This window comes from Ochotona curzoniae, unplaced genomic scaffold (genome assembly GCF_017591425.1).
Source record: "Ochotona curzoniae isolate NIBS_2020 unplaced genomic scaffold, NIBS_Ocur_1.0 contig_2404, whole genome shotgun sequence".
Classification (NCBI taxonomy): domain Eukaryota; kingdom Metazoa; phylum Chordata; class Mammalia; order Lagomorpha; family Ochotonidae; genus Ochotona; species Ochotona curzoniae.
The window spans coordinates 12,419,592-12,447,470 of NW_024465451.1; the positions used below are offsets into that span (position 1 = coordinate 12,419,592).

The 27,879-nt window shown below is 46.5% G+C and overlaps 1 protein-coding gene across 1 annotated transcript in view; it reads left to right on the top strand.

Moving 5' to 3' along the window:
- CFAP57 (cilia and flagella associated protein 57) overlaps positions 1–27,879 on the top strand; it is a 73,548-nt gene that overhangs the window by 14,096 nt on the left and 31,573 nt on the right. The window contains exons 5-12 of the mRNA XM_040974328.1: positions 325–477; positions 3,542–3,681; positions 5,140–5,305; positions 6,920–7,033; positions 16,447–16,659; positions 20,214–20,387; positions 24,288–24,449; positions 27,008–27,163. Of these exons, the coding sequence (XP_040830262.1) occupies positions 325–477; positions 3,542–3,681; positions 5,140–5,305; positions 6,920–7,033; positions 16,447–16,659; positions 20,214–20,387; positions 24,288–24,449; positions 27,008–27,163 (1,278 nt within the window). The remainder of the gene's footprint in view (positions 1–324; positions 478–3,541; positions 3,682–5,139; positions 5,306–6,919; positions 7,034–16,446; positions 16,660–20,213; positions 20,388–24,287; positions 24,450–27,007; positions 27,164–27,879) is intronic.

The following is a 27,879-nucleotide window of genomic DNA, read 5'->3' on the forward strand; positions in this document are numbered from 1 at the left end:
ACATCTCACACAGGAACAGATGGCCATCCTGAGAGTGGGTTTTAAATGCTCATTTTGAGTTTGGGAGATCTCTAATTGAGATGTATACCTTAGTCATTGTCACATTTGCTGCTGTCCTATCATTTGGACACTTGTCACTTCGTGGAGGACATATGGTAGTGTTAAGAACTCACAGAGGTGACAGGCTCTGCCTTCTCTACACCTGTGGAGGCTCCTGGAAGCACCCTGGTCTAAGGGTCTGTAAGCCAGCTGAAAACCCCCGAAAGCCTTTAGCCACACTGATGCTGCGGTCACAGTACTGATGCTGCTTTGCATCTCGGCCAGATCCCTGTGGACCCACAGAGCAACGACCCGAGTCAGTCTGACAAACAGGACGTTCTCTGCATGAGCTTCAGCCCCTCGGAGGAGACCCTGGTCGCCAGCACTAGCAAGAACCAACTCTACAGCATCACCATGTCTCTGACAGAGATCAGCAAGGTGAGTGTGCTCCAGCAGCACCTCCTCCCACACCTGACCTGTGCACCTGCTGCAGGGCTGGTCACCCGCTGGGTCAATTCTGAGAAAGATTAGCTAAGGTTGAGATTCTCCACCTGCTTCCTAACAGAGCAAAAGAAACTCTAAGGTGTCCGTGCAGATGTACTAGGCACTCAGCGAGGCTGTGCTTGCTGCATCCTCTTTGGGGTCACACTGGCATTGTCTTACTGAATTTAAATCCTGCAATTCAATTACACTTTGTGGCATTTAAGCTACTGCTTTATTTTGTGTGCACAAGGACATGCGCACAAAATGCTTATTGCTGCTTTTGTTTGTTTTGGAATAACAAACACATTGCAGAGGTCACAACCAAAAACATTATTAAAGTAAAGATCACTTTGTGCTTCAGGGTCACTTTAGCAATGAGATACCGTGATTTAAGCTTGCATGTACCTAAAAGCTTGGATTCAAAATATTAACACAATAACTGGCGGAACAGCAAAGAAAGGAATCCTCCTACAATCATGGTAGAATCTCAGTGTGTTTTGCATTAATGGTCTAGTTAAATAATAGCTTGATTCAGTTACAATTTTATAGTTTTATGAGTTATACAACTTGTATATTAGCAGTGTACAACTTAGTGAGTTTTAATGCATTGATAGTAATAATAGCTTTATTGAGTTACAATTTTATGATTATAGGAGTTATACAATTTATGTATCAATGGTATATAACTTAATGAGTTTTTAGTACATTCCCAGTGGCACACAGCCATTACCAGATTCATTTTTAGAATAGTTTTGTCATAAAAAAACCCAGCACATACTCTTTAGCTCTTCTCTCTCTTCTCCCCTGCACCCAGCCCTACGCAAGGGTCTCATCTTCCTTTTGTTTCCATAGATTTGCCTTTTCTGGACATTTCACATAAATGGAATCATATAACAAATTTGTGTATGATTTCAAGGTTCAGCCATATTGAAACATATGCCTGTACTTCATTCCTTTTTATGGCCAAATATCCCATTGTATGAATATATTAAACTTTTATTTATCTGTGCACTGACTTTGGACTTTTGAGTTGTTCACGTCTCTTGACTATTATAAATACAATCATCCTGGTAGGAGTAAAGTGATAGCTCACGATTCTTTTTCTAATTTGTTTATTTTTGTTTATTTGAAAAGCAGAAGAGATGGAGAGAGACCTTCCATCTACTGGGTTACTCCCCAAATGCCCACAATGACTGAGTTTAGCTCGGGCCAAAACCAGAACCCCAGAACTCCATCTGGGTCTCCTAACATGGGCGGCAGGAAGCCAAGAACTTGAGCCCTCGCCCACTGCCTGCCAGAAGCATGAACAGTGATCTGTGTCAGAAATGTTAGGAGCTGGGACCCACATCGGTACTCTGATACAAGATGTAGGGTCCCAAACAATAGCTCCACATGTTGTACCACAACTCCCGCCCCGTCTCATGATTCTGACTTGCATTTCCATGACTATGCTGTCAAACAGATCTTCATGTATGTTTGACTATTTGGAGAGCTGTCTACTTAGTCTTTTTGCTAATTTAAAGAGATTCAGAACTGTGTTGTGGTGTGGTGGGTTACACTGCCACTGTGATGCCAGCTTCCCTGTCGGGGTGCCAGTTGATGTCCCAGCTGCTCTGCCTCTGATCCAGCTTCCTGCAAGTGCCTCTAGGAAGGCAGCAGAATACAACCCAAGACTTGGTCCCCTGCTACCATGTGCGTCAACAGGATGGAATTCCTGACTCCCGGCTTGAAGCTGGGCCAGACCTAGCTTCTGTGACCATTTGGGGAATGAACAAGCAGATAAAAGTGCTCTCTCTCTCTCTCTCTCTCTCTCTCTCTCTCTCCCTCCCTCTTTTTCTCTCCCCGCCTCCTTCCCCTCTCTCCTGTCTCTTGTTCTGCCATTCAAGTAAATCGGTAAATATTTTTCTAACAATGTAAAAACTTCATTATGCTCCTTTCCATTATTGAATTGTAAGAATCTGTTATGTTTTCTAGATAAAGTCCCTTGTCCTGTGACTTGCAAATATTTTGGTTTATTGTGAACCTTTTTTTCATTTTCTTGGTGTTATCATTTGGCATATAGATTTTTTTTTAAGTTTTATGAAATTTAATTCATCTATAAATCTAATCTATAAGTTAGATTCAGGGCCAGCATTGTGGCACAGTGGGTCAAGCTTACTGAAGTTTTCCTGAGAGTGAGCAGTGCTGCTGCCAAATCTCCTCCTTGTGTTTGACTTCTCAGAGCTTTTGCTATAATGTGAACCCTTGTGAATCACTTTTATGCTTTTCTTACTTTGAGTTGATTGAGCTTCCTGTAAAATGTAGTATGCAGTAGTGTTTTTCAACACATTTAGAATGTTTTCAGGCAGTATTTATTGCAGCGCTTTTGGGGGCTCTTCCTCTTTTTCCTCTCCTGATCCCTTTATGCAGAAATTGATGTTCTTCGTGAGGTTCATCCGTTATCTGAGACTCTATTGATCTTTTCTGTATTCCTTTGTATTCCTGCTCTTCAGCTTGCACAGCCTTAATTCATCTTTCGAGTACATGCCTTCTGCCAGTTCAGGTATGCTCTGGAGCCCCTCAATTTCAGATCACTCGCCCAGCTGTCATTTGCTGCTGGTGCTAATTAGTACAGTCTCTTTGGAGAAGAAAAAATGGACATTACCTATCAAGATCTTTAAAATGATTCCTGCCATTTTGCCCAATATGCCACTTGCAGAAATGTGTGCTAAGGAAGTAATCTGAGACACAAAGGATGCAAGGGTGTTAGGTTACTTCTAAAGAAAAAGTAGAAATCACTTAAATGGTCCCACAGTAGAGCAATGGTTAAGTTTACTTCTAGGCTAGCCAAAGAATAAAATGTTTTACTCTCATGAAAAGAATAGAGGCATAGGAAAACATGCATAATGCAAAAACAGTTTTCCATAGCCTGGTATCTGTGTCCCCAGGCTAATGAATATTCACAGCTGTTAATTAGTGCTGAAGGACAAGCCAGCCTTGTGATGACTCCGCTGGAATTCATTCTGTATGATTTCTCTAGGGGGAGCCCGCTCACTTTGAGTATCTGATGTACCCATTACACTCAGCATCCATCACTGGTCTAGCTACCTGCATCCGCAAACCCCTCATTGCCACCTGTTCTCTGGACCGCTCCATTCGCATCTGGAATTATGAATCAAAGTAAGGAATGAAAGATTTTACTGCTGTAGAATACAGGGATTCAGTTAAATTTGTTTGGTGAATTGATTTGTATTATTATTTGAAAGGCAGCGTGTCAGAGAGGGGGTCGAGAGGTCATCCCCTCTGTTGTTTCACTCCCCGAATACTTACAACAGCCAGTCCTGGGCCAGGCCATGTCAAAAGCCCAGAATTCCACCCAAGTCTCTCACATGGGTTGCAAGGATTCAGCCACTTAAATCATTAATCTGTTGCTTTCCCAGGCACAGAAGCTGAATAGGAAGCACAATAACTCAAACTTGAACCAATGTGGTTATAGAGATGCTGACAACCTAAGCAGTGGCTAAACCTCCCACACCATGATGCCTGCCCTTAATTAAAGGGCAGTTTAAAAAGTTAACAGAAAGAGGAAGGAAAATATTGTGTTATTAGAATTGTATCTTCAAAATACCTAAAATATGTTCTTTTTATTTTATTTTTAAAATAAATAAATAACTTAATTACTTAGAAGCTGTAAATAGAAAAGGACTTTTTCAAATCACTGGCCAGTGCCGTGGTATAGTATGCTAAGCCTCTGCCTACAATGCCGAAATTCTATATGGGTGCAGGTTTTGGCTGCAGCTGCTCCACTTTCTGATCTTGCTCCCTGCTAATGCACTGGGAAAGCAGCAGAGGATGGCTCAAGTCCTTGGGTCCCCCGCTATCACATGGGTGACCTGGAAGAAGCTCCTGGCTCCTGCCTTCGGATCAGTCTAGCTCCAGCTGTTATTGCAATTTAGGGAGTGAACCAGTGGATGGAAGATCTCTCTGTGTGTCTTTCCTCTCTCTCTAACTCTTCCAAATAATAATAAAAAAGAGAATGATAAAGTTTTTTAAATTCAAGTCAGCCAGTCTACTACTTAATTTCTCTTGTATGAGCTGGAAAATAACTTTGTGGTCTTCTTAAATACTTTCTGCATGCCAGATGTTGTCCTAGATATTAAGGACATAAAGATCAACTCCCATGTCCTTCCGGTTCTCCTGTCCTTTCAACCCCGTATGGTTTTTGCATCTTGGAGCTCAGACCTTTTATTCCTCCTCATCAGTCAATACTCCAGCCACCTCAAGCTCCCTGGTGATTTCGTCTTCCTGGCTCCTGACACTGTCTGTCAGCCCTACACTGGTTTTTGTTTCATTCCTGTGTACAGTTTCAAGGGCTGCTGGGAAAAAAATATCTGTACACAACTTGTGGTTTTTAGAATGTCAACAGCTGGGTCTCTGCCATCACTGAACAGCACTGGTTCTCATACTCAGTGTTGGACATTATCTTTAAGTAAACAGCATCTAGAAAACAGAGAAATCAAGCATTGCAAGCAATAAAGTATCCAAATGCTATGGCATCTATATATACCAGATATAGCGGAGGACTCAGAGGGATACAATGGGCTGGGCTCGTAACTAAAGAGTTGATCTTTTTCACAGCACCCTAGAACTGTTTAAGGAATACCAAGAAGAAGCTTACTCTATCAGCCTTCACCCATCCGGGCACTACATTGTAGTAGGGTTTGCTGACAAACTCCGCCTTATGAACCTACTCATTGATGATATCCGCTCTTTCAAAGAATACTCTGTTAGAGGATGCAAAGAGGTAAGGACCACTGGGAATGAGCATCCAGTTCGTAAAAAGAATTAACACACTGTAGGTCAGAGGACCTATAGCAGTTTGGAAATTTTAGTAGTTTCCAAAACAAACAAAAAAAAATCTAATCCTGTAAACTCATAATATCCAGTTCTATTTGCATTCCTTCCTTCCTTCCTTTCTTTCTTTTTTTCCTTCTTTCTTTCTTTCTTTCTTTCTTTCTTTCTTTCTTTCTTTCTTTCTTTCTTTCTTTCTTTCTTCCTTTCTTTCTTTCTTTCTTTCTTTCTTTCTTTCTTTCTCTTTCCTTTTAAAGATTCATTATGTACTTGAAAGGCAGAGTGACAGAAAGGAAGAGTTCCAGATTTTTTTTTTCTGCCCACTGGTTGATTCTCCAAAATGGCCACAATAACCAGGGCTGAACCAGTCTGGAACCAGAATCCAGGAATCCCATCTAGGGTTCCCAAGTGGGAGAGAGGGGCCCAAGTGCTTGGGTCATCATCCGTTGACTTCCTAAGCACTTTAGTAGGAAGCTAGATCAGAAGCAGAGCAGCTGGCACTTGCACTGACACTCTAATTTGGGGTGCTGGTGTCATAAACAGCAGCTTAACCCACTCTACCACAATGTTGCCCCCTATTCCCATTACCATTTACCCACCAAAGTATTTTATGGAAACCCAAACCTTATGAGATCTCACTGTGAAAATATCCTCCCTGTGGCTATGGAATATTGACTGATATGGAAAAATAAAAGTCGTGGGGCTGCTGTGATGATGCTGCAGACTAGTTCTGCACCTGTGACACAGGCATCCTATATGGGCACCAGTTTGAGTCCTGGCTGCTCTACTTCTGATCCAGCTCCCTGCTGATAGCCTTGGAAAGCAGCAGAGGATGGTTCAAAGCCATGTGGGCGATCCAGAAGCTCCTGGCTCCCAGCTTTGGATCAGCCCAGCTCTGGCTATTGTGGCTGTTCGAGGCTTGAACCAGCAAATAGATCTCTGTCCTTCTCTCTCTGCAACTCTGATGCCCAAATAAAATAAATACATCTTTTTTAAAATATTAAAAATATGTAAGTACAAGTCACTTCAGAATCAGAGTCACCACTGGGAAGATGAGGTTGAGATTAAGGGTGGTAAATAAGCATCACCAGTGAGAGGCAGTGAGCAGCCCATCACGTCACACTCGAGATCTCAACCTGCAGGAACACACCATGATCTTGGGACTCTGCTCCCCACTCTGAATCAGTAAATCTGCAGGTTGAACAGGTACTCTGCCGTCCAGGCCACTTCATGCTCGGTGCGCAAGGCAGTGTCAGCATGTCGAGCCCCTGTGAGCTTCAAGAATAGTCAGAGTGCCTGAAAATGCCTTCCGGTTCTCAGTCCTCAGAAGGGACTCCAAAAAGGACATGGAAAATAGAATTAGGAGATATCCATTGTTGTGGTGCAAGACAATTGGAAATCAATGCATATGAGAGATCTACAACAAGTTTGTGAGAAGTGCATGTTTTGAAAAATTATACATGAAGTTCCATGGGCTTTCTGGGGTTCCTTACCCCCGCCACCACCCTTGATCGTGTCCTGCCCTTGGCCTTCTCCTTTGTCTCATGCTTGCTTTCTCTCACTGTAGTGCTGCTTCAGCAATGGAGGCCACCTGTTTGCCGCCGTCAATGGAAATGTGATCCACATTTTTACCACCACGAGCCTGGAGAATATCTCCAACTTGAAAGGACACACAGGGAAGGTGAGTGAATGAACAAGCCCACACAGTAAGGGCACTAAGCCCAGCGCTGTGCCAGCTGTGGGTTACCACGGAACAAAAGAGAAATGATTCCTTTCCTCATAGGGTTCGATGTCTACTTGAAGAAAGAAACAATCAAACAGTTGCACAAATTTAATTACAAATTGTAATTAATTCAATGAAGAAAAAAGACATGAGGTCTTATTAGAAGTAATGAAGATGTATTTGCAAAGGCTTGGTCCTGGAGGAATGAATAGGAATTTGTCAGTCAGGGTTGGTGAAGAGAATCCTTGTGGATGAGGAACCTGAGGCTGGCAGGTGAGACAGAAGGGTCTGTGAGTCTAGACGGAGGTCTCAGAAGAGAGCATAATGTGAGCTGAGATTGGGAAAGTTCACGTGGAACCTTGCTAGCCCTGTAAGAGCTTCATGTGTTAACGTCCTTCACTGAAGTCATTGAAGACTTTTAAAAAAATTTTATTTTTGATGATGTTTATTTAGTTGAGAAGGAGGCATACCTACATAGACCACTAATTAGAGTGGGAAGAGTTGAGAAATAGAGAAAAGTGGATGAGAGCATTGTTTCCCATTTTCTTTTTCTTCATCCTGTATCTGGGGAAAAGGGAAGAAAAAGGAAGAAGCCACACCCAGCATCCTAAACGCATTAGTACCCAGGGATAGGAAATGACCGCCCCATGTCATCCCAGGGTCCCCGATGTGGAACATGCTCCATGGGTTTTGCCCAAGTGATTTTAATAGTCAAATGCTCTTGATTTCATTGTTCCAAGGTACATTGGCTGACACAGTCAGCAATTGAAGAGGCCCAGTTCTGACATACACACTCCACAGTCAGACCACAGATGCTGCAATATTCCCCGTGGTTCGAGTTCTGAGTCTAGCAGTTCCGTTGAGGGAATCCTCAAAGAAACCTCATCTGAGATGACCCCAAACTTGATTCCTGTGTGTGTTAAGCCAATACGAAGTTCAACTTAGTCCTTCACCCACATCAGCCTGCACACACACTAGTGGTTGCAGTTGCTTGGTCAGTTCTGTCTCCAGCCCCATCTCTTACACAAACCAGTGGATGCTGTGGCCCAGCCTAACTCTGACCACTGCACACTCAGCCCTCAAATACGCCAGAGGGAGCTGTAGCCCAGTCATGGAAACCCCCAGTAACCCCACCAGGCCCACACTAGTCCTGGTTCCTACTCATGATGGTATGTGCAGCAGATTTGTCTGATCTGTCCCAAATCCTGTTCAGCCTTTGTACACACCATGGATACTACAGCCTAGCTCAGGCCAACCAACCCCACTATCCAGCCCATATGCTGGTGGGTGCTACTGCCTATCCAACCAAGTCTACCCCCAGCCCAGGTTCTCATGTTCACCATTAGGAGCTGTAACCCATCAGAAAGGTGCCACAGTTTCCACTCCTAGCCCTAGATCTTGCACTTTCCAGGTGGTTCTGTAGTCTAGTTTGACGGGACCTACCCCCAGTCCCAGCACTTGTCAGCTGATCCTGCAGCAAAGCCCTACCAGCCTATACTTACTCTGACTCATGCATGCACTAGTGGATACAATCACTTAGCCCATCCTGGCTCTACTCGAAAGCACCTCACATGCAGGCCAACAGGTGTTTGCCCCCATTCACAGTTTTCATGCTTAACAGCAGGAGCAATGGCCCAGCAAGGGAATCCTCACTGCCCCCTACCGGGCTCACAACACCACCCTGGTTCTTACATGTGTGCTGATGGGGACCATTACCCAGTCTGGCATGGCCCATCTCACCACAGCATTCTCCAGTGGGTGCAGTTTGACCTGGCCCAGACTGCCCCCGTTCCAGCTCATGCTACTGGGTGCCACAGCCTAGTCCTACCCAGAGAGCCCCCAGTCCCAGCCCTAATTTGAACTGGCTGGTGTTGTGACTCAACCCAGCCTGTCATGAACCCCGTCCTGGTTCTCAGATCTGCCAGTGGGGGTCATGAACTAGCCTAGCCTGGCCCACCCCCAGACCTGACCCACACATATACTGGTAGGTGTTATAACCTGGCCTGGTCTGAGCTGCTCCCAGTCTTGGTTCTTGTGCTTACCTGCAGGGACTGTGTCCTGACAGAGGAGTTCCCCAGACATCTCTATCAGATCACCTCCCAATGGCAGATCTCATGCACATTGCTGGGTCATTAGTCCATCTTGAATTGGCTCACTTTCTGTACTAGCAGGAACAGTGGTTTTGCCCAACTGGCTCCTACCCATTCCAGCTCTTTTGAGTGCTATGGCTCAGTCACTCCTGGTCCACCCTCAGATCCAGCTCTCACATGGTTTAGCAAGGGCCGAGACCTAGCCCAGCCCATCCTATACCCACCCTGGCTCTTGTGAGCAGCAGCAGGTGCTGGAGTCTAGCCCAATTTGACACACCTCAGTCCCAGTCCACACCCAAGCCAAGGGACACTGCAGTCATGTCCAGCCTACTTGACCACCCGCATTCCAGCTCTTGCACTCACCAATGGGAACTACAGTCCAGCTACAGTGGCCCATTAGCTCCCCAACCAGGCCTGTTCTCAGTCATAGATTTTGCACATGCTGGTAATTGCTCTAACCCAGTCTGGTGTAGCCCATCCCCAGTCTTGGCCTTTGCCATCAGGTGCTGCAGCCTGGCCTGGCCCAGCTACCCCTTCCCAACTCTCAGTGGTGGTGTGCTGCAGCCTAGCCCTGTCCAGTCTGCCCACATCTCTGACTTTCATGAAAACTGGTGGGTATGATAGCCTAGCCCAGCCCAGCATGGCCCACACCCATCCTGACTCCTGCACATGTCCCCTAGAACCAATGCACACACTTGCTGACAAGTGGAGCTTCCTTGCCCAGCCTGACCATCACCCAAGCCTAAATCAGACTTACCCGCAAAAACTATAGCCCACCAGGGGAGTTCCTCAAGTGCCCAAATCTGGCCCACTCCCAGATCCATATCTCACATGTGCTAGTAGGTGCTAGGCCCTTACCCACCACAGTATTCCTCCTCTGTCTCAGCCTTTGTGTGAGCTGGTGAGTATTGCGGCCCAGCCCACACCACACCCTATTCTTGGGTACATCTATGGGTGCTATAGCCTCAACCAGCCTGGCCTATTCCCAACCCCAGGTCCCATGAGTGTCGGAGGATTCCATGATCATGTCTAGCTCAGCCTGTCACCACCCCAGTTCTTGAGCAAACCAGCTGATACTGCAATTCTGCATGGGTAAGCCTGCATATGCCCCCACAGAATCTGCACCCAGACCTGGTTCTCTAAGGTGCTGGTAATGTCCCTAACATTACCCTTCCCCTGTTCCAATACTCATGGTGAGTACTGTGATCTAGCCCTGCCAGGCATGCCCCAGTCTCAGCTTCAGTGTGCACTGGCAGGTGATGGAAAGCAGTGGTCAATGCTAACTATCCCAGCTCAGGTCTCCCAGTGTGTGCATCAATCTAACGCAAAAAGTTCCTCCAGGTTCCCTCCTCCAACCACTGGGTCTTAGCCCCCTAGATTAGCTACAAGTACAGTGGTCTTGTCTGTGGAAGACCCATAGAAGTTACTCCTCACCTACGACATACTTATTCAGCCGTCCTCCCTCCCACACATCTCCATAGCCTCCTACCTGAGCAATCCACATTCCTTGCACCAAGAGCACATGGGTTCCCCAGCCCAATGTTCTGAAGCCCAGTCTTCCAGTGAGGTGGTGTGCTGACCTGGAGTTCTACCCGCCCACCAGGGACTCAAGCTCTTGGCATATGTGCTGGCCTGGGCTCGACCCTACCCCTCTGCCCACCCAAGATCCAGTTGGGTTCACAGTTCCCCCAACCCAGTCCACAAGCACACCATGCTAGCATGCTAACCTATGGCTCTCCCTTCTCCCCAACCCCACTTGGGATCAAGCACGTGCAGAACTACCCAGGTTCACTCCACCTGCCTGGGAGCGAATCCCCAGATCCCCACATGCCACAGCCAGCACCAACCCCAAGGTCCCCTACAAGCCCTAGACCATCATGAGCCTGCCCATACCAGCAGAATTACTGAGACTTTCAAAATAGGAAATGATGTGATTTGCATTAGTCTTCCAAGACTAATTTGGCTGCAGGGTAAAGAATATGTTGAAAGAGACAAGAGTGTATTTTTTAAATATTTATTTATTTTTATTGGAAAGGCAGATTTACAGAGAAAAGACAGAAAGAAATATCTTGTATGCACTGGTTCACTCCCCAGATGACTATAAAGACCGGAGCTGAGCTAATCCAAAACTAGCAGTGAGGAGCTTCTTCTGGGTCTCCCACATGGGTGCAGGGAGCCCAAGGTATTGGGCCATCCTCAGCTGCTTTCCCAGGCCACAGGCAGGGATCTGGATGGGAAGTGAAGTACCCAAGGCACAAACTGGCATCCCTATGGGATCCCAGCACTTGGATGTGGAGGATTGGCCAATTGAGCCATTGTGCCGGCCCCGAGAGTAGGAGTCTGTGATGCTTACATAATCAATGATAGTATTTTTTTGGAGCATGGTGGAGCTGGAATGAAGGAGATGGATTCAAAAGCTATTGAATTAATACAATTAATAGATTTCAGAATAAACTGATTATAAGACAACAATTCAAAGGACTTAAGAAAGGAATTCATATGATTAGAAAGGTAATTCTGTAATCAGTATTGAAGATGGGTTAGAGCGGAAAGAAAATGGAGTGAGAGAGACCAGCTAGGAAGTGTGGGTAGGCTGGGAACTAAGCGTAGGTTTAAATGTGGAGCTGAAAGACAGAAAGAGTCATTGCAGGCAGAGGATTAGCCAACTGAGCCATCGCACCAGCCCCAATTTTTTCTTTCCTTTTTAAAAATGTTATTTTTATTTAAAAGGCAAAATTACAGAGAGAAAAAGAAACAGAGATCTACCACCTACTGGTTCACTCCCCAAATGGCAGCAATGGCTAGAGCTGGGCCAGTCTAAAGCCAGGAGCTTGTTCCAGTCTTACGCATGGGCACAAGAGGTCCAGGGCTGGGACTCTCCTCTGTTGCCTTTCCTGAACTTTAGCCTTGGCAGGTACCCAAGTGCTTAAGTCGTCTTCTGCTATTTGAACGTTATAGGAAGCTGGATTAGAAGGAGAGGAACCAGGACTCGAAGCAGGCATTCTGATGTGTAATCTCGGTGTCTTAAGTGGTGATTGAATCACTACACCAAAAGCTCATCGCCTTCCTTTAATTATTGAAGCATTTTTCCTTTTGTTCACTGTACATATCTTTACCTGCCGAATCTACCACTTGGATGCCTTCAAAAGCAGTTCTGTTGCTGTTTTGTTTGTATTTTTTTATTGGTCACACTACCTTGTTAGGTTTTGGAGTTGGTTTGTTGTTTATTTCCATTTATTACCGGAGTCCAGCTCCAGCCGAGTTCAGAGCTCGAAAAGGGTGCGTTAAGTCAGCGATAAGAAAGACACAAACACAGACACTTGGTGCATTCTCACAACAGCTCAAGAAAAAGCTGTCCTTTTTATTTACTCAGACACCTCACAAGCTTCTGCATAAGCAATTAATTGTTCTGTTTTTTTACTTCAAGACTAAGGGGGTATGTACAGACATTTGGTCATTCCATCTGCACTTCAAGGCTAAGCAGGTGCCCCTAAAGATAATTCCGCAAAAACTGTATTCATATTCTTCAAAGCAAGCCATTATTCATTCTTCAACAGTAGCCATGGAGCAACAGCCAGGACTCTGAGGCCAAGGCACATGCGATTACCTGCTAATCAGTATTACATTCCTACCACATTTCTATTTCTACAATTTATGCATTATTTAATGGGAAAATAGATTACAAGGGAAAAACCTAAAATCTAAAACAAAAGTTTCAAATATTAAATCCCCCAACATCTATAGGCTCTACAACCCCATAAACAATGAAACAATAATCAAAAGCATTTTTCTTTAATAAAAGCATCCTTAATTCCTCTAGGTAAAAATTATAAAAGCAGTGAAAACAGTTACATTTTCTATGTGCCAAAAAAATTACAAAGACAGGCTAGCCTTTGAGATAACCGTAACTATATTTAGTGCCATAGCAGTTTCAGCTCTCACTCCCATCACTTCCATTACTTTGTAAAATTCTTATTAAGCCATTTCCCAGAAGGCATGCTATATGTCTGGACCTGATTTCAGGGCGATGCGTAGGTACACAATAAGGTGTCCAGAAATGGCATGGGTTTAATTGTACTCCTGTGTGCAGTTAAAGGCCCACTCACCAAGACATTATCAATAACATGAACTCTCAAGCTCACGTTGGTGGCAAAAGCCATCTCAACAGGGCCAAACAATGCCTCAATAGATTACAGAATTTTTATTGGGATGCTTGAGTGTCCACACAAACAGGGGGTGAAACAGCGTCAAGGTGCTCAGAGAGAAATCTGCCGGGCCCTGCCAAACAGCTGGAAGCTCCCCAGGCCCTGCCAAGCAGGGGAGCTGTTCTCTTCACACCTTCATGTCATCCACACCTACTGCACAGACCCCAGCAATTTTTCATGGTTTTTTTTTTACTTCTTTTTATTATTATCACGTTATGACACAGTTCCATAGGCCCTGGGATTTCCCTTATCCCCTCCCCAATTCCTTCCCCCCTCTCTGAGTTCCCCTATATCATTACTACAGTATAGTTCTTCATGCACAGTCCTCTGTCCATGATTGCGGGCATGGACAATGGCAGCGAGTCCAGCAGCCTATTGTCAAGATATACTAAACAGTTTGATTGGGAGTCCATCTTTGATCTAGAAGTAGAGATGCATACTGCATTGTATCCTCACATTTGGATATGAGAGTCTCCATTACACAGTTACTGTACATCCCCTTAAATGAAAAGCCACAATACAAAATCAACAACAGGAAGAAAAATAGAAATTGTAAATGTCATGGTTTTTTGTTGACTGGACAATCTGTTATAGCAGTTCTGAGTATGTGCCCCCAAAGGATGGTGATGGTGGTTATTTGTTTGGCTTTTATTTGCTTAGTGATTTTGCTGAATTGATTCTGTGAAGTTATTTCCCCTGGCCTCTGATGACTGTTTCTTTTTGTGTGTTTTAGTCATAGAGATTCCTCCTGCACAGGCTAGGCCACTTACTAGTCACAGGTCTTACGTAAACCACTTAGTCAGCTGTGGCTCGGAGGCAGCTGTGACAATTCAGGAAGTCTGTGCTTTGTTCTCCACATCCAACCAGGGACTGTTCTGTTGGCGATTCCCTCTCTGCCCCTGAGTAGGGGCGGCCTTGGTCATGGCTGCTGTCTTCTAGCTGCGGAGGAAGAGTGATTTATGTTTAATCCTAGCCTCCTAGGATGTGGTCCCGGTCACAGGAGCTCCTGGCAGTTTGATCAGAGGCTGCATTTAAGCCCCTTTGTGCCAGCAAGGCTCCATCCTGTGTCGAGGGGTCTTCACCAGCCTAGGAGATGCTTTCATGTTATTTTCCGTATCACACATGGCTGCTCCTGGTTGGCATAGCCTGGCACCCGCACACAGCCTTCAGCCCAGAGTTGTCTGTGAGCCCGGAAAGTCTTTCCCGAGTACTCTATTAAAGTTTTGCTGCTCTGCCATCTTGCTTGTAATACAGAGCTACTCTCTAGCAAAATCTCCATTGTGACATTCACTGCCCATAGGCATCAGCTTTTCCATGTTCTGTTCCAGGTAAAGTCATTCCCTAAAGGAAAGCAAAGCAGAGAGAGAGAGAGAGAGAGAAGAGAGACTTTTGCCTTGGGGCGTGATAGCCACAGACTGCTCAGTCAGAGTGAGGGACCTGCTTTACCAGAAGTGACCTCCACACTGCAGCAGTGGTCTGTCCAGGGGAGACAGCGGTTGGTGAATGGAAGCCCATGGTCTGCAGCTCACTCCCCAGAGTGTGGAGCATCCCCACCATGTGCAGACTGAGGCAAGAGCGCCTGGGAAGCACTTTTTTTTTTTTTGCCTGATATGCTCTGAGCAGAGTTCCTGCCAATAAATGGGAGGCTGGCCAGGCCAAGGGAGATCTGGTTCCTTCGGTTATGCCTGCTGGGAATAGAATTTGTGCAACATCTGGCAAGAGTAAGGATAAGAAATACCAGTAAGTTGTTCTTAACTGGGGAAGACCATAGCCCAGAAACGGGTGCTACAGGGAAAGGGGATTCATTGCCACGGCCAAGCCCTCCCAGAGCACCCAGCAGTGAAGTTTCTGAAGCTGGACCAGGAATGGTGGGAGTCATGACTCCAGTGCCACATGCTGTTCTTACCAAGACTGGGCTGCCTGTCCTGAATGTTTCCCCACTTATTGTAGGCCTTCTGGACAGAGACCTTAAATGATTGCTTTGATCCTTTGGGGAGAGGATTGACTGGGATTTTTTTTTTTTTAAGATTTATTTACTTTTATTGGAAAGTCAGATTCACAGAGAGAAGGAGAGACAAAGATTTTCCATCCACTGCTTCACTCCCCTAGTGGCGGCAACAGCCAGAGCTGAGTTGATTCAAAGCCAGGAGCCAAAAGCTTCTTCCAGATCTCCAACATGGGTACAGGATCCCAAGGCTTTGGACTGTCCTCTATTTTTTTTAAGGATTTATTTATTTTTATTGCAAAGTCAGTTATACAGAGAGGAGGAGAGACAGAGAGAAATAACTTCCATCCGATGATTTACTCCCCAAGTGGCGGCAACGGCCAGTGTTGTGCTGATCCAAAGCCAGGAGCCCAGATCCTCTTCCAAGGCTCCCACGTGAATGCAGGGTCCCAAAGCTTTGGGCCATCCTCAACTGCTTTCCCAGGCCACAATCAGGGAGCTGGATGGGAAACAGGGCTGCCGGGATTAGAACCAGCACCCTTTTAGGATCCCGGTAGTGTTCAAGGCGAGGAGTTCAGCTGTTAGACCACTGTGCCAGGCCCGGGCTATCCTCTGTTTCTTTCCCAGGCCAGAAGCAGGGAGCTGGATGGAAAGTAGAGCAGCCAGGATATGAATCAGTGCCCATGTGTGATCTCGGGCAGGCAAGGCAAGGACTTTATCCACTAGGTTATGGTGCCAGGCCCTCGTCTGAGGTCTTTACTGTACCTTTCCAGTAGTCCACTTCCTCTATGCTGTGCAACTTTCTGTGAACACATAGTTATTTCGAAATAAAAATGTTTTGAAAGAAAGCAACAACAGTGCATTGTTTGTAGCATTACGAAACTCGTAATTTGTCCGCATGTTCATAAAGAAAGAAATGGGAGTGTTTTAGCTTTAGAATTTTACAGGCATATGAGAAAACACAATATCCACATTCCCAAGACACTGTGTTTTGTGCTTACAAAAGGGCTGTACCAGGGATGGCCATTCAGCCCCAGACTTTGGGAGCATCTGGAGAATGCCGTCCCTTTCCTCTGTGTGTGTGTGCGTGCATGCGTGCTTGCACACTTGACCGTGTCTTCCTCCCTGCAGGTGCGTTCAGTTGTGTGGAGCACAGATGACAGTAAATTGATTTCCGGTGGCACAGATGGCGCAGTGTACGAATGGAGTCTGTCCTCGGGGAAGAGGGAGACAGAATGTGTGCTCAAGTCCTGCAGCTACAACTGTGTCACCATCTCCCCTGATTCCAAGATTATCTTTGCTGTGGGATCAGATCAGACCCTCAAAGAGATTGCGGATTCTTCGGTAAGTGGAAGACAGCCTCCTGTGCTGAGTGCTGGAGGAGTGCTGGCACCGAGCTCCTGGGAGGACACGGCCCCTTCCTCGCGGGCTGCCATGCGGCTCCTCTCTGTTGGATTTCCTGCCCAGTGATTCTTTGACCATCCTTTTATTTCCCCTTCCATTTCCACTTCACCTGTTCTCTAACCTCTCATCCACCCTCTGGGCAGGAGATTCAACAAGATCTCTCATCTGCTCTCTCATTCTAGGCCAGTGCCTGGAGTTAACCAATGTCACCTAGTCTTGCCATTGTATTTTTTTTTTTTTTTCAAAGATTTATTTTTATTATTTTTTCATTGGAAAGGCGGATATACAGAGAGGAGAGACAGAGAGGAAGATCTTCCATCCGATGATTCACTCCCCAAGTGAGCGCAACGGGTCGATACTATGCCGATCCGAAGCCAGGAGCCTCTTCCGGGTCTCCCACGCGGGTGCAGGGTCCCAAAGCTTTGGGCTGTCCTCGACTGCTTTCCCAGGCCACAGGCAGGGAGCTGGAAGGGAAGCGGGGCTGCCGGGATTAGAACCGGCGCCCATATGGGATCCCGGCCGTGCAAGGCGAGGACCTTTAACCACTTGCGCCACCGCGCCGGGCCCCATTGTATTTTTTTTTTTTTTAATTTCCGAATTTTGCTGTTTTAGAGTGGTCCCATATGGTTAGGATGCATAGGGAAGGATGCATTTGGCAAGGATACTTCATGGGCCTGGCCCAATGGCTCAATTGGCTGCTCCCCTACCTCCAAGTGCCAGGAGTTCATGTCCCAGCTGCTTCACTTCCCATCCAGCTGCCTGCTTGTGGCCTGGAAAGCAGAAGAGAATGGTCCAAAGCCTTGGGGCCCTGTACCCATGTGAGAGACCAAGAAGTAGCTCCGGGTTCCTGGCTTTGGATTGGCTCAGCTCTGGCCTTTGCAGCCACTTGGGGAGCTAACAAGTGGATAGAAGATCTTTCTGTCTCTCCTTTTCTCTATAAATCTACCTTTACAGTAAAAATAAATAAAACCTATTTTGAAAAACATGACGGGTCCTTCTCTGGATCCTAGTGGCAACTCTCCTCATCTGCTTCTCTGGCTGTTCTCCAGTGATTGTCGCCCTGATGGGACTGGTGTCCGACCCAGTGCACAGACAGCAGGGCAGCCTTGGACGTCAGGCCCCGTGTCCCCTGGCCCAAGCCCAGCCCAGCACATGGCAGTTCACCAAAGACCCCCAAGTCACCTAGTCTTCATATTGTGGTAGCTTTCACAGCTCTGTACAAGACACAGATCCTTCAGGGCGGGGCTGTGTGTCACTGCTGTTGACATCTCGGCCAGCTGTGACACAGCATGACTCACAACAAGCATTCAGTCAGTGCATGGGTGCTTGAGTAGATGGTGTACTAATAAATGAAGGAATTAGGGCCCAGTGTGGTAGCCTGGCGGCTAAAGTCCTCACCTTGAATGCATCGGAATCCCATATGGGCACTGATTCTAGTCCCGGTGGCCCTGCTTCCCATCCAACTCCCTGCTGGCCTGGGAAAGCAGTCAAGGACGGCCCAAGGCCTTGGATGCTGCTCCCACATGGGAAACCTGGAGGAAGTTCCTGGCTCCTGGCTTTGCATCGGCACAGCACTGGCCGTTGTGGTTGCTTGGGGAGTGAATCATCATGTGGAAGATCTTCCTCTCTGTCTCTCCCCCTATCTGACTTTTTCAATAAAAATAAACAAATCTTTTTAAAAATTTTAAATCTTTTCAAATGAAGGAATTAATGGATGCTCTGACAGTACAGTTTTACTTATATAATGGGTGCTAATAAAAGTTTTATGAATACATTTATAATCAACATCTCATCCTCATGTTGAGATGTTTAACAGCGTAGCAGTCAAGAGCAGCAACAAGCCAGAGTTCCACTCACTGAGTGTGCAGGTTGAGGTGGTTCACTGCCATCTCTGTAACGCATGTGTGTCAGCCTCGGTAAAGCAGAGGTAACGGACCAGCATTGTGGCACATCAGGTTAAGCCATTGCCTGCACTATCAGCATCCCATCATCAGAGTGTGGGTTTGAGTCCTGGCTGTACTGTTTCTGATCTAGCTCCCTGCTAATGCACTTGGAAAGGCAATAGAAGATAACCTAAGTGCTTGGGCCCCTACAAAACCAGAGTGGAGTTCCTTGCTTCTGCCCAGCTCCTACCACTGCACCTGCCTTTCTCTCTGCCACTGTACCTTTTACATACACAGAAATCCTGAGGGGGAGGAGGGAAGATGTTTTAGGAAAGGGAGCAGCGCTGTGGCTACCAGAGTGAAGCTGCCACCTGGAGTAGTAGCATCCCACAGGACTGAACATTGGCTGCTGGTTCAGTCCTGGCTACTGCACTTGTTATCCAGCTCCCTGATCGTGTGTCTGGGAAGGCAGTGGAGAATAGCTCAAATGCCTGGGCTCCTGCTGCGTGCATGGGATACCAGGATGAAATTCTGGGCTCCTGGCTTTGGCCAGCTCTGACCAGTGCAGCCATTGGGGGAGTGAACCAGCAGATAAAAGAGCTGTTTCTTTCTCTCTTGCTGACATTTTCCCTTTCAAATAAATAAAATAAAACTTGAAAATAGAAACATGTAGAAAACAGTAACAACATCAGAGAGTTTAGGCATTGAGTGAGTTACAGCAAACACAAGGAAGGGATAGTTCCTTAGGTAGTGTCCCCAATGCCTCGAACTTTGTATTCATCAGTCAAGCAGGCAAGAAATAGGCTATGTCTTTATGGGTTAGGTACTGTGCCAGCTACCTTCAGTACTAGGGAAACATTTTTCATTTTCTAATATTATTTGTTTGAGAAATGGAATTCTCATCTCCTGGTTCACCCCCCAAATGCCTGCAGTGGCTAAATGTGGATTGGGCTGATGCTAAGCACGAGGAATGAGTGCCAGGTCTCGCAGGTGGGTGCCAGGCACCCAGTTAACATTAGCTATAACTTCCGCCTTCCAGGGTTTCCCCTGGCAGGAAGCTGGTCAGAAATTGGAGCTAGATGTCAAAGCCAGGCACCGGCTTTGATGTAGGATGTGAACATCTTTTTTTAAAGATTATTTATTTTTATTTGAAGGGCAGAGTTACAGAGGAGAGAGAAAGAAAGAGAAAGGTTCCACCAATGGGTTCACTCCCCAACAGCCAGAGCTGGGCCAGTCTGAACCCAGGAGTCAGGAACTTCTTCTGGGTCTCCCACATGAGTATAGGAGCCCAAGGAAGTGGGCCATTCTCCACTTCCTTTCAGGCCATTAGCAGGGAGCTAGATCATGAGTGGAGCTGCCAGGACTTGAACCAGTGCCCGTATGAGATGCAGGCACCATAGGAGGAGTGTTAGCCTGCTGTGCCATGGCACGGGCCCCAGCATGTAAGCATCTTAACCACTAGATCAAATGCCCTGCCTGAAAAATCTTTATTTATTTGCTTGCTTACTGGTAATACAGACCCATAAGGGTGCCGTCAGAGGAGAGGAAGACTTCAGGATGCCACAGGCACCTGCCAGCATCTCACACTGAACAGAGCTGTCTGTGTTCCAGGTCCTTCGAGAGATGTCAGCCTATGATGTCGTTTACACAGCTATTGTCATCTCGCATTCTGGGCGCATGATATTTGTGGGCACCTCTATAGGAACCGTTCGTGCCATGAAGTACCCTCTACCTCTGCAGAAAGAATTCAACGAGTACCAAGCCCATGCTGGCCCTATCACCAAGGTGAGCGTGGGCTCTGTCTCCGATCCTGCCCATTGCATCACATCTTCATCCCCACAACCTCCCAATGTCTTGTCTCCACAGTCTCTCTCTCGTTCTTTACTCGTCACCATCCATCCAGTAATAATCTGTTGACTGTCAATATTCTTTGTCTAGACACTTCTAGGATCTTAAAAAAAAATCAAAAATATATCTATAGGCTTATGTACAAAGCTGTTCACCATAGTGTTATGCATAATAATAGGTCACACTGTAAATTCACCCCCCCAGTCACCATTATACCTCCCAGCTGCTGTGTTGGCTGCTCATGACCCACAGCTGGGCCCTTCTCCAGAAAACTGACCTGGACTGGAAGGAGTCATAGCCCAGGAGATTCTCTCCCTTCCCTCCCCAAGGATGCACAAGGCCACCTCTGGGGACGAAAGCATGAGCACACATTTGTAAACTGTCCTTCCATTCCTTGTTCTCAATAAGTAGTATCTGTGTTCAATAGCTACGTTGGGGAATCAACCCAGATGTCTGTCAGCAGGTGGAGGATAAGCATAATGTGGTTTAAGGCTGGACCAGTGCCAGCCTTAAACAGGAAGACAGTCTGCCATGTGCTGCAGCAGGGATGAGCCTCAAGGATGTCATGCAAAGTGAAACAGGCTAGTCACCAGGGGCAAATACTGTAGGCTTCTGCTTCATGAGATACGTAGGGAAGTCAGCTCACAGAGACAGAAGGCAGCGAGGTTGTTGCCAGAGTTGGGAGAGCTGGTGCCTAACGAGCTCAGAATTTGGATTTCAGATGATGCAGTTTCCATGAAGATGGCCCGTGGTGATGGTTACAAAACATCACCAAGATATTTAGTGCTACTGATATGCATACTTACAGCAATTGTAGTGTTCATCTTCTTGTTCTATAGATTTTACCATGAGAAGAACTTTTTCGAAGAATTCTCTGGCATACCAAGTGGTTGCCAAGCATTCATAGCCAGTAAATAGTCAATTAAAGGTTACTGATACTTTAATGAAGAGTAAGAATAGTATCTGTAGGCCCAGCACAATAGCCTAGTGGCTAAAGTCCTTGCCGTGAACATGCCAGGATCCCATATGGGCACTGGTTCTAATCCCAGCAGCCCCACTTCCCATCCAACTTCCTGCTTGTGGCCTGGGAAAGCAGTCGAGAACAGGCCAAACACTTGGGACCCTGCGCCTATGTGGGAGACCCAAAAGAGACTCTGGGCTCCTGGCTTCGGATTGGCGCCACTCCAGTTGTTGCAGCTGCTTGGGGAGTGAATCAATGGATGGAAGATCTTCCTCTCTATCTCTTCCAAATTATCCTGGCTTGCCTGCAGACACTATCCTTGCTAAGAAAGAGTTTTTCAGTATAAAACAGAACATTCCAGTACTGAACCTGGCCTTGGGTCTAAAGTAAATTATCACAACATGATCTCTTTCCTGTACATCTACTAAGTTTTGTGACTAAAATACTTATTATAAAACATACTTATAATAAATAATTATTATAAATGCATGCTTGTTTTTAAAAATAATACTCCTTGAGACTAGCATGTGGTACAGTGGGTTAAGCCACTGCCTGTGATGTTGGCATCCCATACAGGTGCTAGCTTGAGTCCCAGCTGCTCTAATTTGCTCCCGAGGAAGCAACAGAATCTGATGGAGTTTGTCCTGGGTTTGTCCTGGGCACTGTAGCCATATGGGAAGTGAACTGGTTCACCAACCAAAGGCCTGTGACAGGTGGTACTGGGCCAGGCCAAAGCTCAGAACTCAGTCCCTGTATTACAAAAAACTTTAAAGATAGCACAGAATTCATGTATGTCCTTCACCCACTGTCCCCCAATAATTAATGCTTTGCATAACTACAATACAATATCAAACCATAAACCTGGTAAACTGCGTCTGCTTACTTATCGTTTTACCACATGTGTAGTTTATGTCACCTGTACACAAAGCTGTCCCATCACCACAAAGGTTTCCTTCATTACACCCTTCTGTGATCACACATACTCCTCTGCTTCCCTTCATCTCTAATCCCTGGAGACTACTGATTGGAGTTTTGTGTAAATGAAATCAGTGTGTGACCTTCTAACGGACAGTGGCTTTTGTCAGTCACCATAATGTGTGCAGACCATCCGGGTTGTCTCCTGTATGAGTCACTTAACCGTTCTTATCATCAAGTAGTATTCCACGGCAATGCACTGTAAATGAGTCACTGCCCATCTAACCCTTTACCGGTTGAGAAGTGTTTTGATCCCCACTTCCTCCCTCCCCATATTTGGCCATTATAGTTAAAGCTGTCATGAACAGGATTTTCTGAACACAATTTTTTTGTTTTTCTGTGGTAAATATCCCAGAGTATGATTGTTAAGAATAGGATAAATGTATATATTATTGTTTACAAAATTGAGGCAAATATTGGATGCAGCCATTAAGATACTGTTTGAGCAGGGGAAAAGGGAGGGTGATGGTGGCTCAACAGGCTAATCCTCCACCTGCAAGCACCGATATCCCATAGGAGCACTGATACATATCCTAGCTGCCCCACTTCCTATCCAGCCTGCTTATGGCCTGGGAAAGCAGCAGATGGTGGTCCAAGTCCGTGGGGCCCTGCACCGGAAGAGGCTCTTGGCAGCCAGATTCAGATCAGCTTAGCTTTGCTTCCCATCCAGCTCCCTGCTTGTATCTTGAGGAAGCAGCAGAGGATGGCCCAAAGCCTTGGGACCCTACACACATGTGGGAGACCTGGAGGAAGCTCCTGGCTCCTGGATTTGGATTGGCTGAGCTGCGGTCATTGTGGCCACTTTGGGAGTGAACCAGCAGATGGAAGATCTTTCTGTCTGTGTCTCCTTCTCTCTCTAAATCTGACTTTGCAATAGAAATAAATAAATCTAAGAAAGAAAAAATGAAAGAAGAAGGAAGGAAGGAAGGAAGGAAGGAAGGAAGGAAGGAAGGAAGGAAGGAAGGAAGGAAGAAGGAAAGAAAGAAAAAGGAAGGAAGGAAGGAAGGAAGAAAGAGAGAAAGAAAGGAAGGAAGGAAGGGAAGCAAAGAGGGACATGTGCTGGTTCAGTCCCAGAATGGCCTCAGTCACCAGGGCTAGGCCAGACCAAAGCCAAAAGCCAAGAATTCCATTTGCATCTCCCATATGGTGGCAAGGGCCCAAGCCCTAGGACCATCTTTTCCTGCTTTCCTAGGTGTATCAGCAGAGAGCTGGATGGGAAGCAGAGCAGCCAGGACTCAAACTGATAGGGTCATTCCACACAGGACTTCAGCATGGCAGCTGGCAGCTCAGTTTGCTGAAGTGCAACATGTGGCTTCACCTATTTTCTTTTTAAAAATATATGTTTTTTTTTTTTTTAAGATTTATTCACTTAATTGAAAGTCAGAGCCTCAGAGAGAGAGATTTTGCATTCATTGATTCACTGCCCAAATGATTGCTTGTTATGGTTAGTCCAGGCCAGAGCCAGGATCCAGGCATTCGATGCTGGTCTCCCATGTGGGTAGCACAGGCAGAAGTACTTGGACCATCAACAGCTGCCTTCCCATTAGTAGGAAGCTGGATTGGAGGCAATGCAGCCAGGACTTCAGCTGGCCTTGTAAAGAGCCTTCTGCTCACTGTGTCGCAGCGCTGGCCCCATCCGTTGTTTAACTGGATTGCTTGGTTTTCTTGCTGTTGGGTTTTGAGATGTGGTTATTCATTCTAGATAAGAATTGATTCTCAAGACTTCATTCTCTCTCTCTAGCACTGCTTCTTCCCATTGTTTGAGGGCTTCTTGTCCAATTCAGGACCAGATTCACCTAGCTGTGAGGCTGTGCACAGAGAGCGGCCTTGCAGAATAATGGCCTCCTAGTCACCTGTGGCTTCACAAACGTCCTCTGTCCATGTGGCCTTTTTTCCCACAGATGTTGCTCACCTTTGATGACCAGTTCCTGCTGACTGCCGCTGATGATGGCTGCCTGTTCACTTGGAAGGTCTTTGATAAGGACGGCCGTGGAATCAAGCGAGAGAGGGAGGTGGGCTTTGCCGGAGAGGTGCTTGTGACCAAAACAGACATGGAAGAGAAGGTAAGAGTAAGACGCACTGGAGGAGGCCACTTGGGACATGGGGATCCCTTACCAGACTGCCAACGTCTCTGGGATTTCAGGGCTAAAAGACTTGAGTCATGAAGCTTGTAGCTTTGGGAAGGTGACTTGGTACATTTAAAGAAGAAGGGAAGTGTGCAGAGCAATCTCTCAAAGAAGAAGCTGTAGGAGCCCAGACCTGGTGATGAAGGCAGCCTGGTGCAGAGCCTTGCAGAACAAAGGGCCAGTAGCCTTTCACACTGAGAGTGTGCAGAGAGAGAAGAGCCCATGCCATCAGGAAGACGCTCCCGGTTGGCTGTGCCAGGCAGGACTGGAGCTGGAGAGAGGTGACCGCTGCTCTCGGGTCCCCATTGCTAGATTCGGGCAGGGAATGGCTGGGTAAGGTTCGCACCTTGGTGAGAGGAGAGGACCACGCAGCAGTGTGAAGGGTGGGGTGAGGAAAGATGGTGAGCTAGTCCCCCATGACCTGTCAGCAGCCGCAGGGGATCGCACTGGTCCCAGGCAGAGCGCTGGCTGGTTTGTCCATCTGAGGGGTATGGTTAGTGCTCAGTGTGTTCCTGGTCCCATATAAGGCTGTGAGGACAGTGCAGGGCAGCCAGACAGGCTCAGCCCAACCCTCAGGGACCGGCCCACTCAGCCAGGAAGAGGGTCCCACCCACCGTCTTCTCCCCTGCACCCTCACCCCCATTCTCTAGCTCCCTCCAGTCTTTCTAATCCTTTCTGCTCCCCTCACCTCCGGAGCTGAAGCCCTTCCCATTCTCTCACCTGGGCTATGGTCATCCCCACTCCGACAGTCCTTCTCTAATCTAGCCCTGCACTACCATTGGAGGGCTCCTTACAACCGCGAAGTCAGCTCAGCCTGCCAAGGTGAGGACCATCGGAGACCACCCAGGATACAATTCAAACCCCTCACATGGCCTGCAGGGACCGTGGCGGTCTGACCTAGTCTGCATCTGCTCTCCCGCTGCTTCCCGCCCACCCCAGTGCAACCTCCTGGCTGGACACTCACTGTGTGCTCAACTGTCACCTCGCTCCTTCCCGTGTGCTGATGTCCACTGGCCAGGAGGCACAGCAGCCATTCATGGGCAGTAGGGGAGGTAGGTAGAAAGGACAGCTAGGAGTGTGGGGCGGGGGAGTAACCACAAAGGGAGAAAGAAGAAAGCCCCCGGGTTCTCATCCACATTAACACTGTTAGGGAAGGGAGGGAGTGTGCATTACAGCTTTCTGAAGGCCTCATTGTCAGTGAGTACAATGGAGGAGGGAGCCAGCAGACACAGAAGCCAACAGGATGGGAGAGCCAGGATCTAGGTTAAAGTAGTGACAATGAGGCCAGCGCAGGCGTACTGGACGTCATGCAGGATGTGCACCAGTACAGAGGACCACCCAGCTCTGGGCAGCTGTCAGGATTTTTAGTTATGCATTTATTCTGCCACTTCAGTAAACTGCAAGCTCCATGGTGGCAGGAATTGCAATTCAGCACCTATTTTTTGAGTGCCTGCTGTTTGGCACTGCTATGGATACTTGCAATACGTTAATGGACAAAACCAACAAAGGTTTTGAGTTCAAGTTCTAATGAGAGAAACAGACCAAATCAATAGCAAATCATATCATATTGAAGGGTACTTCAGCAAGTCCATAGAACATGGAATTCAAAGCTTTATTTTGATGCAGAAAAATGTTGAAACCCATGCATAGTTCTTTCATGATATATAGTTTCCATGAGTCATTTGAAGACCCCTTTATATTAGAAAGTTCCAAGATATAAAGAAATAATAATGGCTGGTGTTGTGGCATAGCAAGTAAAACTTCTGGCTATAACACCAGCATCCCTTATGGGTGCTGGTTCTGTCCCAGCTGCTGCACTTCTGACTCAGCTCTCTGCTAATGGCTAGGAAAGGCAGCAGAAGATGGCCCAAGTATTTGAGTCCCTGCCACCCACACGAGACCTGGATGAAGCTCCTGGATGCAGGCTCCATCCTAGCCCAGCTGTGGCTGTTTGCAGCCATCTGGGGAGTGAACCAATGGATGAAGATTCTATGTCGCACACTGTCTCTCTCCCTGCCTCCCTCACTCTTCACCCTCGAGCCCTCCCTCCCCCAACTCTTGTCTTTCTGTTTATCTCAAATAAGTAAACCTTTGGGCAAAAAATAAATAATAAAAAGTAGAGCAGAGTAAGCTTGATAGGGGGAGAGTGTGAGTGCTGGGAATGGGACCAGGATTAAATAGTGCATCCAAGGAGGCCCCTTGGAGACAGTGGCCTGGGAGCCAATTTGAAGGAGATGAGAGAGGTCTCAGCCCAATGCATAGCACACGGCAAGCTCGCTGAACATGTCTCTTATGAGGCTAGAGGAGGAAGCTCATTACGTCTACTCATATTTAGCCTGCTGTCTTGTGAACGTGAGCCGACGAGTTCTAGTTGAGATACGTGTAGTCTAGAGCTCAATGGAGCCACAGATCTCAGGTCAAAGCCATAGGTGTCAGTAAGCCAAGTCGCCCACACTGTTAATGTTCTCAGTTCTGTGTTGTGCCTTCCCCTACAGGCTCAGATCATGTTGGAGCTAAAGACGCGTGTGGAAGAGCTGAAAATGGAGAATGAGTATCAACTTCGATTAAAGGATATGAACTATACTGAGAAGATTAAAGAGCTGACGGACAAGTTTGTCCAGGAAATGGAGTCTCTGAAAACCAAAAACCAGGTCTGTTTGAACCGACAGCTACACACGTAAAGTTACCACCTTGCCCAAGATGAGACTGGCATAAACTCATGCTGCCCACGCTGTGCTCAAGCCATAAGTTGCTTGGCGATAACATTGGATTTTGAAGCACAGCAAAGACATCAGAAATGCTTACAGCGGAGGGCTAAATGTAAAAAAGTGGAATGTAAAACTGTAGTGAATGGCATGAACTGGGTGAAATAAAGACAGAGACAATCAACGAAAGGAAGGGTAAATTGCCTCTGTAAATTGAAATTATGCATAATTTAAATGTTCTTTAATATTTTTCTGTAATTTCCAATATCTGGACAATGAGACTGGAAAAAAAAGCTTATTTATGATTTGGGAAAAAAGTTTATTTTAAAGCAAAATGAGATAAAAACAAGAAAAACAGTAGAATGGGAAGAACTGGCAGACTGGTTGATTTCTAAGTTATGAGAATGTTAAATAAAGTTAATTCAGTCTGTGTGTTAGATGCGTTTGTCCAGGTTCTCCCACACTCCTTCCCCTGTTCTCCTCAGATCATGAAAAATCCCTAATTTTTTGCACAAGGAGTGTTACTTTGCATTATTCCCCTAAGTCAAAGAACTTGACTTAAAAAAAACAGCCCTGTTAGTTTTATCAATTCATTCATTTAGCAGTTTTTAATATTTATTTGTTTATTATTTGAAAGGCAGAGTTAGAGAGAGAGAGAGAGA